A 17,160-nucleotide genomic window follows, 5' to 3' on the forward strand; every position below is an offset into this window, starting at 1 on the left:
ACTAAAATAGCCTCCTCTGTCCTGACAGCCAGTTTACTGTATTGTAGTTAATCACTGCACTTTTACACAGCATTCCCTCAACAACACAATCTCCTTATTCAACGCTAAAATAACAGATTACACATCACTGAAGTATTGATTCTAGTAATTAACACTGGCATTTATTTATAACTTGTATTAAAATAGTAAATAAAACTTGCCAACGTCCCAACAAACAAACCAAATAAATCAAACAGACAAGTGATCATGGTTGTTTAATCAGCATCACATATATCACACGGTCAGTGGGACAACGCCATCATCTATTTAGTATAAATCCTGCACTTTAAAAGATCAACCTATACACCCTAAAAAGCCTTTCCTCCAGCATAGTATCAACATGTAAGGGAGACAATACAAATCACAATAGTACACTCATGGCACATAGTTCACATTAAATCAAGAATAAAGCTGTTGTAATACAGCATTCATTGATTCCCTGGTGTTTGTGGTTCACATCATTCTTTATATGACAATTGTATTTGGAGCGATCCAGAAATAAACACCAACAAATAAACAAATGCACTCGTTAAACTGGAAAAACCCAGTCTTGACAATGTTTGGTTCACAAAGCCTTATTTAACACCAACACCTTCTCATTGTCCCGCATTAAAAAGCTTCTTCCTGCCTTCCATACCAGACATGGCCTCCACGTTCTTACGCCAGTCAGTCACCTCTTCCCTCTGTAACACAACACGATAGGTGGTAAATCACTGTTTTATGTAGTTTGTCGTGCCCTTGTTATACTTTGTATCTGTCAACAAATTTACCTTGTCATCTTCTTTCTTCACTGTCTTCAGATTAGCCTTGAAATCAGCCTTCTTGAGTTTGGTGCTCTCGGTGTATGCATCCAGCCTGTCGTCCGCCGTCTTCTTCACCCTCTTCAAGCTTGGCCGCTTTACGCCCTTCAGCTCAATTATCTTATGACTTAGTGACTCGATCTGTGGCACAAACATCACAGTGAACAGGTGAATCACTAAGCCACCTGCAACATTCAAACAGGTCAGTACATGGATCACTATACCTCTTTCTCATTTCTGGATACCTTCACCTCCATATCGTAACGAGCTTCATCCACAACATCGATCTTACCATGTAGATCTTTACAAAGTTCCTTTAAAAAAAAGAAAGACTTTTGTAAAAGTATATTTGATAGTGATGGGGAAAAAAATCTGCATCATCTGTTGGTACCTGCAGCTCCTGTGCTGACAGACTGGAGAGCTTTAGTGGAGGGAAGCTCTCGTTCAAAACCCGTTCTTTCTCGTGTTTCCTCTGTTCACTTTCATCCACCAGCATAGAAGCAGCCTTCCTCAGCAGAATGGTCTATAGAATCATAAAAAAAGGCTTTTATCAGTAAAACCTTGGAAGAAAACCCAAATGCTTTTTGATCTTGCCACATTCTGTCAGACACACTTCACCCGTGGCCTCCACAGGTCAACAAGGCTCACCTTTAAATGTAGTCGGCGTGTTGCTGAATATTTGGGTTTTCTCTGTGGCAAAGGTCAGCAGAGTTCACACGTCAAATACACTGTGTCAACTGTCCTTTGAAGAATGACATTCATAAAACCTATGGTGATTACTAATTGATTAGTAGAAAGACTCACCGGTCTTCATCATTATTTGACATGAAAAGAAGACAAGAGTTGTATATTTATATCAGAAACCACAAGACAACTTCAAATGTTGTGACTAAAGGACACTCATACTCACCCCTCAGACATGGTGACAGCTTGTGTTACCTTTGGAGTGGGAACATTTTTTTTTTTACATTATTTCTACCATTTTATATTGCACAGTTTATCACGCTTTCTTTCTTTATTAATTTGTGTAAACTGTTATGTTATTTATCAAAGCTCCTGTCTTATTTTCTACGATTAGTATGATTGAAAATTATGACTCTGGTAAAATGGTTAAAAGATTTATGCCGCCTAACGTACCGATCAGGCACATTTCACTATTCACCCAGGCTCCGATAATCCTTCCTATTGTTATAAAAGGCTAACTCTAGGACTAGGCCAGTTACACAGCTATATTTAGACACATTTCTGTCAGTGTCCAAGCATCTGCCATATCTGTAGTGATGCCAGAGTGGGATAAGCTACACAAAGGTTTGGCATTCAAGAAAAGAACAACACAAAGACTGTTAGAGGACATAAAAGCCTTGACAATCCTTCTGAAACAAGAGGATACGTCTCATTGTTTTGTTGTTAGTTAACTGGGTTTGTAATTACATATATGTGGCATCCACCCCATAATATTATAATTTTCTTCTTTTGGCTGCTCTTGATTAGGGGTCTCCACTGCAGACCTTCAATATTCACACTGATGATTTGGCACAGATTTTATGTAGAATCCCTGATGCAACCCTCTCTATTTATTCATATAGTATATAGTACATATAGTGGCTTTAAGACTGTTGTGGTTGAGTGTCAACATTAATTTCCAATATACTTATGCAGCCCCCCCCCCCCGACTCTTTTTTGACTTGATATTTATAGCATTAGCTTTACAACAGTATAACTTTATGAGATGGTGTCAGAGAAGAACAAAGCTTCTGACTTAAAACCATATATCCAGTTTAAATGAAGCCCTCCTAACAGGGAGCCAAACAAACAAAGCAGCAGATGAATTTAGGAAGCCCTCAATCCTGGAAGTTGTCACTAAAAACACATTGTTAATGACATCTGCTTTTCAGCCATAACCTTGGGTTAAGCCCGCTGTGATCAACCACCGATTGTTTCATGAGCAGTTAAAGTGCAAGGTTACATTTCCTCACTTCAAGGGTCAAGCACCCATCAAGAAGCGTGTGCAGTCAAAGACGTCAAGCCATGTGTAAAAAAGGTGCTTTGAGACCTTGTCAAAAATAATGACCTAATATGGATTCCCTGATGTAAATACCTGCCATTGTACCCATGTCAAGAGTACACTTCTAAATCTGATATGCAGTCTTCACTACTCCCTACGATAGTGTAGGACTAGACTCTATCCTGACAAACATAAGGCAGTATAAAGACAGATAATCACATACCTGATACTCTCATAGCTGGATAATAAATCCTTTATATTTGTAATAATATGAAATAGTTCCTTCTTCTTGTCATTATTGCCTTAAACTTACCTTGAATATGAGGTTAAATCAGAGAGCAGCAGTAACAACACTGGTGAGTCAGGAAAAGCACTCTATTGTGATTAGTCAAACATTTATATATTTCATGCCTCACGTGAATGGCTCACTAAAATAGACCCCCGTCCACCTGACAATGTCTACATCACATTGCATGATCCCTTTTTGATTCGCCCTCAACCCATGACCCATTTATTCCATGTGATTGCACGACACGAGGTCAGACGTCACACACCAACAACCTAAGTGACAGCTGAGTTCCCCTGTCCTCACATATCAGATACCTGACCGTGTTTGCTTTTTCAATTTCATGTCATGTGTTGTACTGGCTGAAGCTAAACTTCAAAGACAAGTGTTTGAAAGATGAATTTGAAGCTTAGTCTGTTGAGTCATATGAGGCTGGAGGTTTTTTTTGGCACAAATATGGATTGGGCAGGTTATTATGATCAGATAATGACAGAGGCAGAGGGCCGCTAACGTCAGTAGTTTCATTTTCTGCAGACCATAAATTTCTGTGTACAGTGTGATGGCAATCCTTCCGTTGTGTGTCAAATATACAGTATGTCAGTCTCTCCATAGAGCCACATGACAACATATCTACAGCATAACTGAACTTAATGTTGTGCCATTTTAAAACACAAGCTAAACTTTACACTAACCTATTTGAATTTGTACTCATAACACTGTAGTGCATCATTTTTAAATATAAACAAAAGTCTGAGATAATTAAATCATACTAAAAATGAGGTAACTTAACTCCACATGATTCGCTCTTTGCACTAATATAGGGAGACCGTCAGACTGAAAATAGATAGAAGAGATTATTACATTTTTTGGACGAGAATTTGTTCAGCAGTTTGATCAGATGAACACTTCTTGTCTCCACTCTTGTCTGCACTGCTGGTGTATACAAGCAAACGCTCCCTCAAGTCAGTTGTGACAGTTTTGCTTGACAGAGCCCATTTTCGAATGGAGGACGCGACATGCAAATAATGTTACATTGATCGATTCAGTTCATGAAGACCAAACTTTACCGTTTTACTATTCTATTGTGTCACTATTTTACTGTTTTTCTTCTATTTTTATTGATTTTTTTACCTTGTGCACTGGAGCTTTAGTATTTACTCTTTTTATATGGGTTACAGTATGTCATAAAAACAGACAAATTTTGCCATTCTCTACATTTCTGACTCTTCTTACTCTGGATTAGTGCACTTACATTAAACAATCCCTGACTCAATAATATAACATTACATTATAAATCATGATATGACAAATGATATGAAGACTAGTGCTAATTGGCTGGGACAAACAATGTCACCTCAAAGATGCATAATAACATCAGATTTACCACAGGTAACATCAGTTGTTGTTCTTTGGTTTCTGGATTAAATTTACAAAGTGAATAAAAACACTAATTTTTTAGGCTGAATGCGTGTAAAACTAGAAAAGAGAAAAGTATAAGAAAACACTCCACATAATTCACAGGAGTTACAATTAGTTAGATGTAGAAAATATATTAATTACAGCTACATTGTATTGTTATGATATAGTTATACTCATAATATATCCTTTCAAAAGAGAAACAGGGATTTGACACATCGGTGTCACCTGATCCTGAGAAAAACATGTAACAAACACACTTTAGTACAACCGTCTGATATAAGTGGATTTTATATTTGGATCATGGTGCCACCGTGTCTTTTGAATAGTCACCGCTCTGTTAGAGAGGAGAGGAGGTTAAATACAACCTCCACTTGTCTGGTCTGGTGATATTTCAGCGGCACAGGTTCCGTCTCATGTAAACTGATACTGTTGAGCTCAGCTGAAGACGTGGTAACTGACACAAAGTGAGAGGAATTAACACACAGCTACATTTGTACACTTTACAAGTCTATATTTCAAGATAACTAAACGGTGAAGAGCTGAGGGTTTAGTGGTCAAATTCCTGACATGTCTGTTACCGTGACACATCCACACGTCCTCTGATACGCTCCGTTAATCTGTATGTGAAGGTGATGTTGTTTGAGGTTAGACTGGGTGTTAAAAGCATTGTTTCAGATGTGTTCAACAGGCACATAGTGGATTATTTTTATATTTATTGTTTGTGATGACAGGATACCATTCTTTAAGTTTAGCCAGAGACACTCTGTCTTCTCGTGCACTCTCAAATGTCGACTATTATACCTTGTGGTGAAAGCATGAATGTCCAAACATCAGAATCGCTTATAAAAATGCAATTTGTACTGTTAAATAGGACTAATACTTTTTGTACATTTGATCTCTGCTGCCACCTAGTGACAGAATGTATAGCTTGCTTTCACTTGTACGCTGCCGCTGAACAGAATGTTGCACAATGTGAAAGCACTTTTTGCAGACCATGCATTTATCTATGAAAACTATAAACCACATGTGATAAGGGTTTCCTTCCTGAGTATTTAGATGGAAGCAACCGAAATGACACTAGTTAAAGATAAATTGGTTGCTCTCTCTTCAATCGTTTGTTTTCATACTTTATTAGATGGTAACTTGTGTTGCAGAGCTGCATGAGCTGCACCAGAATGATCCAAATGATTCTTTTGTGGTTGTGTTTAAGTGCTGGACTCGCAGTGTCTTCTTCTCTTTGGATTCTGCACCAAGATCTGGATTGCAGTCAGTCGGTAAATATTTAGTCTGTTTTAATTATTTAAAATAATAATATTAATAATACAATCTATCCAGGTTTGTCAGATTCACAGTGTATGTGTTTTGTCTTTATTTTTCAGGGCCTTGCCCTCTGCAAAATCAGTGAGTATTCAATTTTTCCAATCATTAGAATGAATTTTATTCACACAAATACAATAGATAGATAATAGAGTTTTCTCAAGTAACTGTAGTAAGAGTATGACAGGTAGGACTTAAACAGTTTTTAAATTAATCATTAACTGTTTTGATACTCGGTTTGAGGTTTAAACAAGTTTTCTGATTATTTTTTCTTAATTGTTAATATTTTCAGGTATTTTATTGCTCTACACAACTAAAAAAATCATAAAAACTTTATTATTTTTGTTTGTGGACAAAACAAGACATTTGAGAACGTCATCATTTCCTGGTTTGAGAAACACCAATCAACATTTTCTGACATTTAATATAATAATCGTGCGTTGCAGCCCTATATTCAGGTTCAGACTGTACCTAAAAAGGTACAAATGCTCCAGTTGTACCCTATCAGGGTACAAGCACTGTACCTTTAAAAGTTGTACCCGCTTGTACCTCTAAAGAAACATTTTTGTACCCCTAGTGACAAAAATGTACCTTTATGTCCTGGTACAAAAATGTACTGATTGGCACAAGGTACAGTGCTTGTACCACTGGAGCGACTGCATTTGTACCTTTTTAGGTACAGTCACATACTTTGATTTCTTAGTTTGTACGTCAGCAATTACTTGAGGCAAAAACATGGATCATTAATGTTTAAGGGGCTGGGCTTTATAGTTGCTTGTGACATTTCTACCAGAATATTCAGTGAGAAGAACATGAAGTCCCCCAAAACTGTATCCATTAGCAGGTCTTGAATACATGCATGGTATATTTGTTTGTGACTGTCTGTCTTTAAACATAAGCAGACATATGAGTAACATAATAATATAAACCCCACTCCCTAAATGCCAGAGAACTGCTCAGATGAACCAGTGGCTGTACACCGTGCTCCTTCTGGCCCAGAGTGGGCTCCTGAACATGTGACGGTTAAGTTTGATAAACATCGGTTTGTCCCTGTTCTGAGTGTGATATGGAAACTAAAGTCAGATGGTAAGTAAATAAGTAAGAACTTTTAATACTTTTGATACTTTTGATGCAACCCACCCACTCTTTCATCAAAAGATGGCATTCATATTTATGATACACTCTGTTCACAGCAGGTATCCTCTCCCTTAATGGGTCAGAGATAAATATTCTGGATGAAAGTACAAATCAGAGTATATGTGTGCAGTTTTCTTACAAAATCCACCGGCAGCTGAATCCAAACCATTCAAGGGTAAGAACAAAAATATTCACTTAACTTTTGCTGAAGCATATATTATTATGTGCATTTATACTTTTAATTTCTTAACCAGTGGACCTTCTCACTGGACACCGTTGTTCAGCCAAAGCATACGTATGTGGTGTCAGTTTTTAATCTACCACAACCTCGGCATGGAGATTACAGGCTCAGAAAAACTATCACCCTCCCAGGTGAGTTTCTTCTTCATCAAATGCAACAATTTATGCATTTATTTCTTCCAGTTGGTTTGAGAAACTAGAACCATTATTATGTTTGAATGTGTTATCTGAAAATGGCAACATGACACTGATTCTGGATATACAGCACATAGTGGTGTCCTATTTCTTTTTCTTCTCATATATTTCCAGGTTGTGATGACAGAAGAATCCAAAGAACCCAAGTGTGTCTTGAAAATGGTGAAACACATTTCAGTGGAATACTCAAACAATCCCAGGACCATCTATACTTTTTGCAGCATATTTGTGTGTGTGTGTGTGTGTGGGTGGGTGGGTGTGTATGTGTGTGTGTGTGTGTGGGTGGGTGGGTGTGTATGTGTGTGTGTGTGTGTGTGTGTGTGTGTGTTTTCCAGGTAGTCTGTGGGCGCCTCATGAGGCCACTGCCACTGTCCTTGATGGGAAAAATAAAAAGTTGCTTGTTACTGTTGGTTTTGAAACAGCACAATATTCAGAGAGATACCAAGTCTCCATCCAGAGCCAGGGTTTACATTTTTCAAAGAACATCTCAAAGGTAATAAACACATCATATAGTTTACCATTGGTGATAATCACTGTGTGTAGTAGTGTCATGTGTGTTTTAAACCAGAATGAATGTTGTTATTTCACTGAACCAGCAGGAGAATCGCTCTTCACTGAATGTGACATTTGAGTTTGATTTGAGGCAGCTCTCACACTGTGTCATGTCGTTATCGGTGAGTTCAGTTTTATCTCCTGCTTACTGATGTAATTTTACATATATGCACATTATATCAAAGGTTTTTCTCAATCTGTTGTTTCAAAGATTCAGCCGTTTTTTATACAATGCAAAAATAGCTGCACGAGCCACAAGAAAACGATCAGATGCCCTTGTGAGTACAATTTCTGACTGAATTACTTAATATTTGTATATTTATTCAACCCATCATGTGTATGTCTGTTTTTTGTTTAGATTTTCCATCACGGAATTTAATCCCAAAATCAGTTGTGGGACTGGCCCTTGTTGTTGTTGGTTGTCTTTTTTATTTACTGTGGAGAGCATCTCATAAAGGTTTGCCCACTTATCAATGAACGCTACTGAATGTAAGAAAAATCGACAATTAAAATAATAAGTAAATCATTCAAATTCATCTTTTTTTTCTCAGATTCTGGAAACACATCATCATCAGCTGCTAAAGAGCAAGCAGTGGGTTTTCAAGTGCAAATGAGAAAACGAGTCCTCATCATCTACTCCCGCGACCACCCATTATACAAAAACATTGTTCTCAACCTCTGTGGTTTCCTGGCAACAAAATGTGGTACAGAGGTGGTCCTGGATCTGCTGGACTCTGCCAGACTGGGAGTGTTGGGCAGAATCCAGTGGTTGGACTGGCACAGAGAGCAAATGGAGAGCTCCTCAGATAAAATACTAATTCTGTGCTCACCAGGAGTACAGGCCAAATGGAGAGCCATGTGCGGTGGCAAACGTGTTTTTCTGAGAGAGGAAGTCCACTCACCTGTGGGCGACATGCTCACTCCAGCCCTTTCCCTTTTAGTCCCCCATTTCATCCGATCTGCGTCGTTTGAAAAATACATAGTGGCGTATTTTGATGGCGTCTGCTCAGAAGAGGACGTTCCTTCACCGTTCAACATGACAGTTCGGTACAAGTTGATGAAACAGTTTGAGGAGCTCTTTTTCAGGATCCTGGAAACAGAGAAACATGAACCAGGCAGAGTGAATCACATTGACAGTCTGTCACAAGACGAGTATCACCAGTGTCCCACAGGCAGAGCTCTGCAGGATTCTATAGAAGCTTTCCACGCATATCAGCTGGAGCATCCTCAGTGGTTTGAAGATGAACTATTGGAGACCTCAGAGCTTGTAGATGAGGAAAACTATGTATGATCATGCAACCTCATGATCATATATGATTCGCCAGCCATTTAAAGGCCCAAGATTGACATTACAAGAAGGACAACTGAGACTTGCTGTGAGAAATTAACAGTTTATCTGTGATCAGAGACACTCACATAATTATGTTTTATCAAGTCAGAAAATCTATCACTCTGCAACCTTCAAAAAATTATACATGTATATATTTTGGTACATAAATGTGCTTTGGTTGTATTTAGTGTGTTTTTATTCAGAATTTTATGTCTGCTTGTGTTCCGTAGTATACAATATCACTCACTTGCACCAGGAGACAGTTGCAGACCCCAGTTGAGAGCATGGAGATCTGTGGTTGATGCTTGTGGTATGTGTAAATAGTGTTGAGGTCAAAGTTCAGCCTTCTGGCCAAAGTTTCCAGCATTTTTGTTGCAAAAGGGAAGGTAAGCACAAAAATCTGTGTGTAGAGACCTTTGTTTTGAACAATGAGTATAATGTGTAATGAGACTTTTTTTTTCATATCTGAAAGCATGAGTATTCTAAATTGTCAATATTTTACCACATGTCAATGTTTTCTTTCATACAGTGCAGAAAGTTAGTTAAAGGTGATAACTTATTTACAGCAGATTAATGCAGCTTTGAAATTGTTTTAATATGCTTTCAGTATTGCATTGATGATGTTTCTGATTGCCAGTGTCACTGAAGTACTGTTTTTCTCACTATAGCACCAAAATCTTTATTTTTGCATGTTTTATCAATCAAGCCACTGACAATGTAATCATGTGAGTTTACGATTTTTAGTGTGTAGACACAGTTAGATAGGTGGAAAATATACTAATACAGATTGTGACTCTGGACTTTGGGTTTGAGTTTGTGGGAGGGAGGTGGTGGGAATTTGCCCCAAATAACTGGAGCAAAGAACAACCTCACAATAGCCAGTTTGGACTTGGTTTCTTGCAGTGACAGAAAAGAAAAGGCACTGCAGGGTGTGATACAGCGTGGGTAACATTTTGATATTTCCTTCAAGAAACTGAGGTAATTTTGTTAACTTTGATTTTGGCAAGCACATGTCTTCTAATCTGAAAATGATTTGTCGAAACAGAATTCGTGTTAGAAACACTTTCCACCAAAACATTACAAAAACATACATCGTTTTAATGGATGATAGAATAAAATGAGTAATGTTGACGTAATGCCAATGCTTAATGTTGTATTGGATTTAGTCTAACCTAATTTTAAAACTTAACCACTGAATGTAATTACTGAATAACTCTGAATCAGTAACACACTTAACTCATGAGGAGGAATGGTGGGGATAGCACCCTGTGCTCTAACAACAGTAAAATACACTTAATCTACTCAAAGTGATTGACTGCTCACCATCAGCTGACTCGTGTGCCTTTCTCCACACAAAAAAGGTTTCCAAAGCATTCCCTTAAATTCTGTCCAGAATGAGGAGCGTGTTGAAGAGAACATCTGCCCTCATCCTGAGAAGAGGACTCGCGACTTATCAGAGCTCATGGTGCAAAAATGGTAAATACATCTTCACATTTGGTAAATAAACTACACACGATTCAAAATATACCGATTAAAATGAGTAACAATGAAAAGGATGGTTTGTGAATCCTCTCCTGTCAGACAGCCTCTTCAGAGTCCATCCTTCTATATCACGGGCATTGGCAGAAAACCAACCCGTGGTTGCCCTTGAAAGCACTATTATCACTCATGGCATGCCCTATCCACACAACCTAAGGTACCACAGTTGACCATCAGTACCAGCAGCTAATTCAAAGTTTAACCCCTGATAAAGAGCGTCATTAATGTATTCATTCAGCACAGCAAAGGAGGTGGAGGCAATAGTTCGAGCTGAAGGAGCCACTCCAGCCACTGTTGGAATTATTAAGGGGAAAGTCCATGTTGGTCTGTCATCAGAGGAGCTTGACCATCTGGCTCACTGCACCAGCTCCCTGAAGGTGTCGCGCCGTGATCTGCCACACGTCATCAGCAAGGTGAGACTTCAATATATGTATTTATTTATACACTGAACTAAGACCCCTCCATTGCCCAAGGGCATCAGGGAACTACGGTGGCCTTTGCATACCAGAAAGATGTCGTTCTTCTTTGTTCACATTCAAAATGTGACGTACGCTCCGGCTGGTTTGTCCTTTTGTGCCTTAAGAATAAATAAAAGCTTTATTGTAATGAAAAGTGATTTCCCCTTTTCACAAACTTACTTCTGGGTCATATGAGGATAATCTTTTAGTTTCTTCACAAAATAATCATGTAACAGCATTTTTATGTTGCATTTTTATTATACCAGGTAGATAATTGCATGCGTGTGTTGTTCTCTTAGGGGCTCTCTGGAGGAACAACCGTGTCAGCCACTATGATAGCAGCACATCGAGCAGGCATCCCTGTGTTTGTCACTGGTGGTATTGGAGGAGTTCACAGAGACGGAGAGAACAGTAAGCATTCTTATATATCATATCGTATTACTATTACCACTCCTAAACAATTGTCAGTCTTTGTCAGTGTGAACACTGACATCAAATATCCCTTGGTTTTTTTGGCTTGTTAAGAATAATGATGCTTTATTCAAAGTGACCAGTGACTAAATTATGATTTTTTTCAAGGTCTGGACATCAGTGCAGATCTGACAGAACTGGGCAGAACTCCCATTGCTGTGATCTCTGCTGGGGTTAAGTCTATTCTTGACATTGGTCGCACCCTTGAATTCCTTGTAAGTACTGAATACTGAGACCTTGTATATTTAATGCATATTATTGAGTTGAGATATTTATTCTATTTATCTTCATTTAGGAGACACACGGTGTCTGTGTAGCCACTTATGGAAAGTCAAACAACTTCCCAGCATTCTTCTCTTCACAAAGTGGATTCACTTCCTCGTGCAAAGTTGGAAACCCTGCAGAGGCTGCAAAACTCATTGGTATTAGCATTTTTGCAAACTTAAACCTGAAGAGTTATCCAATCATCTTGCAGGTGCAGATCATAACAAAGCACAGAGGGTGTCCTGATGTCACTTTTTTCTGTCTTTCAGAAAGCGCTCTGACCCTGGGTCTTCACGGTGGTGTCCTGTTAGCAGTGCCCATCCCAGAGGAGCATGCAGCGTCAGGTCAGCAGATAGAGGACGCCATACAAGTTGCAGTGACAGAGGCGAGGTACAGAAAGTCTCTAGAGCTGTTTCTCAGAAACCATTACTGTTTTTAGGGTATGACGTCTCCGTGGTATCAGTGGAAAATATATGTGGTCACAGATGACTTGATTTCACTGAAACTTTCACTTTTCTGTTATCATTTTTAATCACACAGTGCTAACGGTATCACAGGAAGAGACGTGACACCGTTTATTCTAAACAAAGTCAATGACCTGACAGAAGGAAAGTCCCTTCAGGCCAGTATCCTTCAGAGAATCATGAACATTATGATATCAAAAATGTTTACATAAAAAAAGCAGAAAGAAGACTGACTGTGTCTTACTTATAGGCTGACAATGTTAACCCAAAGTTTCTACTGCATATTGTCTTTCAGTTATAATACACTGTCCTTAACCCTGTCATGCTTCAAGACATTGCTCTCATTCGTAACAATGCTCGAGTTGGAAGTCAGATCGCCTGTGCATTGTCCAAACGAATGAATGAGACAAAGCTAAAAAGGAAAACTCATTCTAGAAATCCTTCATCACACTCATCAGACTCAGATGTTGTAAGTACAAAAGTATACATGATGGACTTCTTTCCATATTGTTCCAGTGTGTTGTTTGGCCCCCCAAAAAACTGCAGTGTTGTTTTCAGGTTGTGATCGGAGGAATAAATGTGGATTTTATAGCGAAAGGAAAAACAAAAACCATTGAAGTAAGTTTATTTCACAACACATACTGGTTTTAAGAGCAGCATGTTGTGAATCATTTGTTGCCTCTTTTCAGTTTGGACAGACAAACCCAGGAAGTGTCTGTCAGTCATTTGGCGGTGTGGGACGGAACATCGCCGGTGAGTTCTTTATCTGATTCATGTCATCACTTCGCACCTGATTTTCTCACGCTCTGTTCTTTGGTCTTCTCCTGTAAGACACTTTGAGTCGATTAGGCCACAGACCTCTGCTCATCTCAGCTATTGGAGCGGATTCAAATGGCGACGCAGTGTTAAACTACTGTACACATATGGTATGCTGACAGCAGCAGGTGATGATGATTCAAATTCTTTTAACTTGTAAATATGTCTAAATTAGGTTTTTTTTCTAATTTCTGCAAGAACACAAGTGCTGTTGCCAGGCTGGAGGAGCAGAGCACAGCCACTTACTGTGCTGTTATCACTGAGAGTGGAGAGCTGAGTCTTGGACTGGGAGACATGGACATTCACCAGCAAATCACAGAGCAGTATGTAAGTTCTGCTGGCAAAGGTGGCCCACTCCTATGACACATATTACTTAAAATTCAGTGATTAGACATTCACCTCTTTTATAGGTGTCACAGTTCGAGAAGCAGCTGTCGTCCGCTAAACTTGTGTGTCTCGATGGAAACATCCCCGTCTCCACTATCAACTACGTTTGTCGCGTTGCCAAACAGCACAACATCAACGGTAAGCGCGGGGAGACGTTCATCGCCTGAGAACGAAAGACTGTTAACACAAGCGTTGACTGGTTTTGATGTAATACCATCAATGTGTGTCACAGTGTGGTACGAGCCAACTGATTCAGAAAAGGCTTGCAAGCCTTTCCTGTCAGACGCCTGGAAGTCTCTGTCTTACTCATCCCCAAACCTGGTGGAATTGTGCACCATGAACAAAACACTGGGTTTCCCAACACCTGCAGGTAAAGAGGAGTCGAATAAAGTAAAATAAGACTATTGTCTATTGTATTTAAAGCAACTAGCAATAAATGTGCCATGATGGAAGCAGATTTCAGACAACGTCTATTTTAAATCACTGAAGTTTTGCATTACTCTTGAATAAGCTGGGCTTGATTCTGCCAGTTTGGGTCATTTCACACTTCTCACAGTCAGTATGTTCTTTGTAGCTCTACTACGCCATTCAAGTGGACGACTGTCCTTATCCCAGTATACAAGCATGAGTGGGGAATCGATTTATAGACTGAAGTCTGTCTGCCTCCACTACACTAGGTGGCGATTCGTCCCCTTTCAGCTAGTGTCACTCCGAATCTTCCAACCATCCATGAACTTTAAAGTAATACGATCGTTAACCTGACAGAGCAGTCCAAACATTTTTTACTGGCCTGAGTTTCACCATGCTTTTGTCACTGTTTACTAAAATTTGCTACACACCATTTACATGTATTTTAAAATTTGGTGGACTAACTCAATTTCGAATGTATAGCAAAAAAAATGCATAGTGTAGATTTAAAGGTTTAACTGTAGACTAATTTCTCTACTTATCCAATTTCACTCTTAAACTTTCACAGTTGTCACAGATAAGTTTCTTGTTTAAAATGTAAATCAAGTGAGCTGTGTAATAGCTGTGTGAGTTGTTATCTTGTGGGGTTAACAGTGCTGCCCAACTCTGTGGAAGAGGTGCTGAGTGCTGCTGTGACTCTCTCCCGCCCCCTGCTGGAGCACCTTCACTGTGTGGTGGTGACTTTGGGAGCCCACGGATTGTTGGTGTGTGGCGAGCACGATGCTGGGTCGGCCAACCTGCAGCCAAGAAAAGAGAGAAAGGTCAGCAGTGCATATATACTCAATTGCCGTCTTGTATAAAGTACCTAAAAGAGAAGTATCTTAGCAGAAAATGACTTTGGTAGAAGTTGAAGTCAGTTTTTATAATATTATATAAAGTATATGACATCTACTGTACTTAAGTATCAAAAGGAATTCACAGATATAAAATGTACTTAGAAGTAAAAGTATTACAAAAGTGAAGAGTGAGGATTGGTAGCTCAAAGGGCAAGTTGTCTGGAAGGTTGTGGGTTTCAATTCCTGGCTCTGCTAGTCTATGTGTCCTTGTAGCGTGTGAATGAAAGATGTGTGAATGGAAAAACAACAGTGTAAATCAGCTCATCAAGATTAGAAAAGTGTTATAATAATACAGACCATTACAAAGTATTTGTACAACACTGCTCTATTATGATGAGTCCTACTAGGACGGTAAAAGTGAAGAGATTTGTTTGCTGCACTTGGGTTTTCAGAGAAGACAGCTTTGTGCCGTACACTACCCAGCACTGGCTGTAACTGCAGAGGAGACGATGAATGTGTCAGGAGCAGGAGACAGGTGCGCAAACATTTCTCTCTCCTCCATTTTTCTCCTCCATATTTTTTCTTCTGTTGCAACATCAACTTTTCACTTGTTGTCTGCAGTCTCGCAGGTGCTTTGATGGCAGGAATCCTCCAGCAGCGGGACACGGACAGCTGTGTTCGAATGGGGCTGCTGGCTGCACGGCTGTCGCTGGTGTCACCGAACCCCATTTCCCCCACACTCACAATAGACTGTGTGGATCCTAACAAAGCTCAAAGTCAGAATTGGCCCAAACCAAGCTACAGGTGCATAGATTAGATTATATTATCAGTTCAAAACAGCCACAAGTGTGAGATTGATACTGCAGTATTTTATGGCTTTCTAGCCCAAGGTTTGTGATGGAATTCATGTAAAATTTTATTTTATATTTTTGACTTTCAAAAAACAGAGAATAATACCACTTTCCAGTAAAAGTGTGCATTATCGCAAATCCTAGTAATAAAAGATTACATGTTTTAAAGTGTTTTTATTTCTTAAAATACAGAAAAATGCATACTTTACAGCTAGGTTGAAAGCGAGATGGAAGGTCTAGTGTTTAGAAATGAGTGACATCTAATGGTGAGACAGTAGATTGCAACACATGGAGGACTCCTCTGGGCCACAGGGTTGGTGTAGTGGTTAGCACTCCCGGGTTTGAGCCCCAGTTGGAATAAGGGCCTTTCTGCATGGAGTTTGCATGTTCTCCTCTGTGTGTGTGTGGGTTTTCTAAATTGACTGTAGGTGTGAATGTGACAGTGAATGGTTGTTTATCTCTATAATGTCCAGGGTGTGCCCCGCCTATCACCCTATGTCAGCTGAGATAGGCACAGCGATGTTGTTGGAGGAGGATAAAGCAGTAGATAATGGATAGTTGGATGGATGGAGGTGGCAGATTATGAAATGCATGTTCTAGCTGGTTTGTTCATTCAGTCTGTTGTAGAAATATGGCAGCTCAAGAAGACATCCTCCCTAAAACAAGGCCCTTGCTTAAAGTATTTTTCTAAGGCTTTATATAAAAAAGACAGCCTAAATGATACACAGGGGGAATACATTTATTTAAAGGTGCCATATGTAAGAATGTGGCCAAAAACAGTTACTACATTCAAATTCAAAATACCAAGGTCTTTTAGGTTACGTTTTTTGACGTAACTGGCAACCTGTGGTTGCTTGGCAGCTGAGACTCTACTGACTGCAATGATTGGTAGACGGCGGTAGGTGGCGCCACATGCCAAAACATGATTTCAAAACATAAACATGATTTGCAGTCTGCAAAATATTTTTTTTAATGCAAATATTTTGGCTGTACTGCTGTTGGTGGTGAGTTCAGTTTGTTATATGAACATTATTCCTGAGTCTCTGTGACATATTAGGAGGATTTTATGGCCAGTTGCTTTAGATTTATTACATAATGCACCTTTAAAGGTAACAACATCTAATTGAATCCCTGTATTTATCACAATGTACAGTAAATTATTTAATTAAATATATAACTATATTGTATGGTGTGTATTAAAATGAATCCCCAAATTTGAACAAGTACTAGATTTTACTGGATAAGGACAATCCTTGCTAGTATTTTAAAACGACCATTACATTATTTATGGTCAATTATTCTCCCATAGGAAATGAAAGGAGGTGGCAGATCAAAGGAACCAGCAA

At 39.1% G+C, this 17,160-nt stretch overlaps 3 protein-coding genes across 4 annotated transcripts; 2 read left to right on the plus strand and 1 right to left on the minus strand.

Moving 5' to 3' along the window:
* Positions 1-249: 249 nt before the first annotated feature.
* tnni4b.1 (troponin I4b, tandem duplicate 1) lies at positions 250-3,208 on the minus strand. 2 transcript variants are annotated; one of them, XM_083893967.1, is made up of 7 exons: positions 3,158-3,208; positions 1,746-1,778; positions 1,488-1,529; positions 1,231-1,362; positions 1,064-1,153; positions 810-980; positions 250-722 (listed from the first exon to the last, which is right to left on the minus strand). In XM_083893967.1, the coding sequence occupies exons 4-7, from the start codon at positions 1,333-1,335 to the stop codon at positions 636-638; spliced, it is 453 nt and encodes a 150-aa protein (XP_083750093.1). In that variant the 5' UTR covers positions 1,336-1,362; positions 1,488-1,529; positions 1,746-1,778; positions 3,158-3,208; the 3' UTR covers positions 250-635. The 2 variants fall into 2 exon arrangements, with proteins under 2 accessions (XP_083750093.1, XP_083750094.1); XM_083893968.1 differs by lacking the exons at positions 1,746-1,778; positions 3,158-3,208 and adding an exon at positions 1,644-1,735.
* Positions 3,209-6,807: 3,599 nt separating this feature from the next.
* On the plus strand, positions 6,808-9,281 carry LOC310930681 (interleukin-17 receptor A; the record flags this gene model as incomplete). The annotated part of the gene is made up of 9 exons (XM_083893723.1): positions 6,808-6,952; positions 7,060-7,178; positions 7,258-7,375; positions 7,553-7,600; positions 7,774-7,931; positions 8,035-8,112; positions 8,202-8,268; positions 8,349-8,447; positions 8,542-9,281. The coding sequence occupies 9 exons, from the start codon at positions 6,808-6,810 to the stop codon at positions 9,279-9,281; spliced, it is 1,572 nt and encodes a 523-aa protein (XP_083749849.1).
* Positions 9,282-10,702: 1,421 nt separating this feature from the next.
* Positions 10,703-15,780, plus strand: LOC310930682 (uncharacterized protein; the record flags this gene model as incomplete). Its single annotated transcript, XM_083893724.1, has 18 exons — positions 10,703-10,796; positions 10,902-11,016; positions 11,098-11,272; positions 11,617-11,728; positions 11,897-12,003; positions 12,084-12,210; positions 12,322-12,442; positions 12,593-12,678; positions 12,849-12,985; positions 13,075-13,134; positions 13,206-13,269; positions 13,348-13,442; positions 13,531-13,659; positions 13,743-13,857; positions 13,952-14,089; positions 14,782-14,948; positions 15,416-15,498; positions 15,585-15,780. Coding segments are annotated over 18 exons (2,121 nt in total), but the record flags the coding sequence as incomplete, so codon positions are not given.
* Positions 15,781-17,160: the final 1,380 nt, after the last annotated feature.

Source organism: Microchirus variegatus, assembly GCF_963457635.1.
Source record: "Microchirus variegatus genome assembly, chromosome: 8".
Classification (NCBI taxonomy): domain Eukaryota; kingdom Metazoa; phylum Chordata; class Actinopteri; order Pleuronectiformes; family Soleidae; genus Microchirus; species Microchirus variegatus.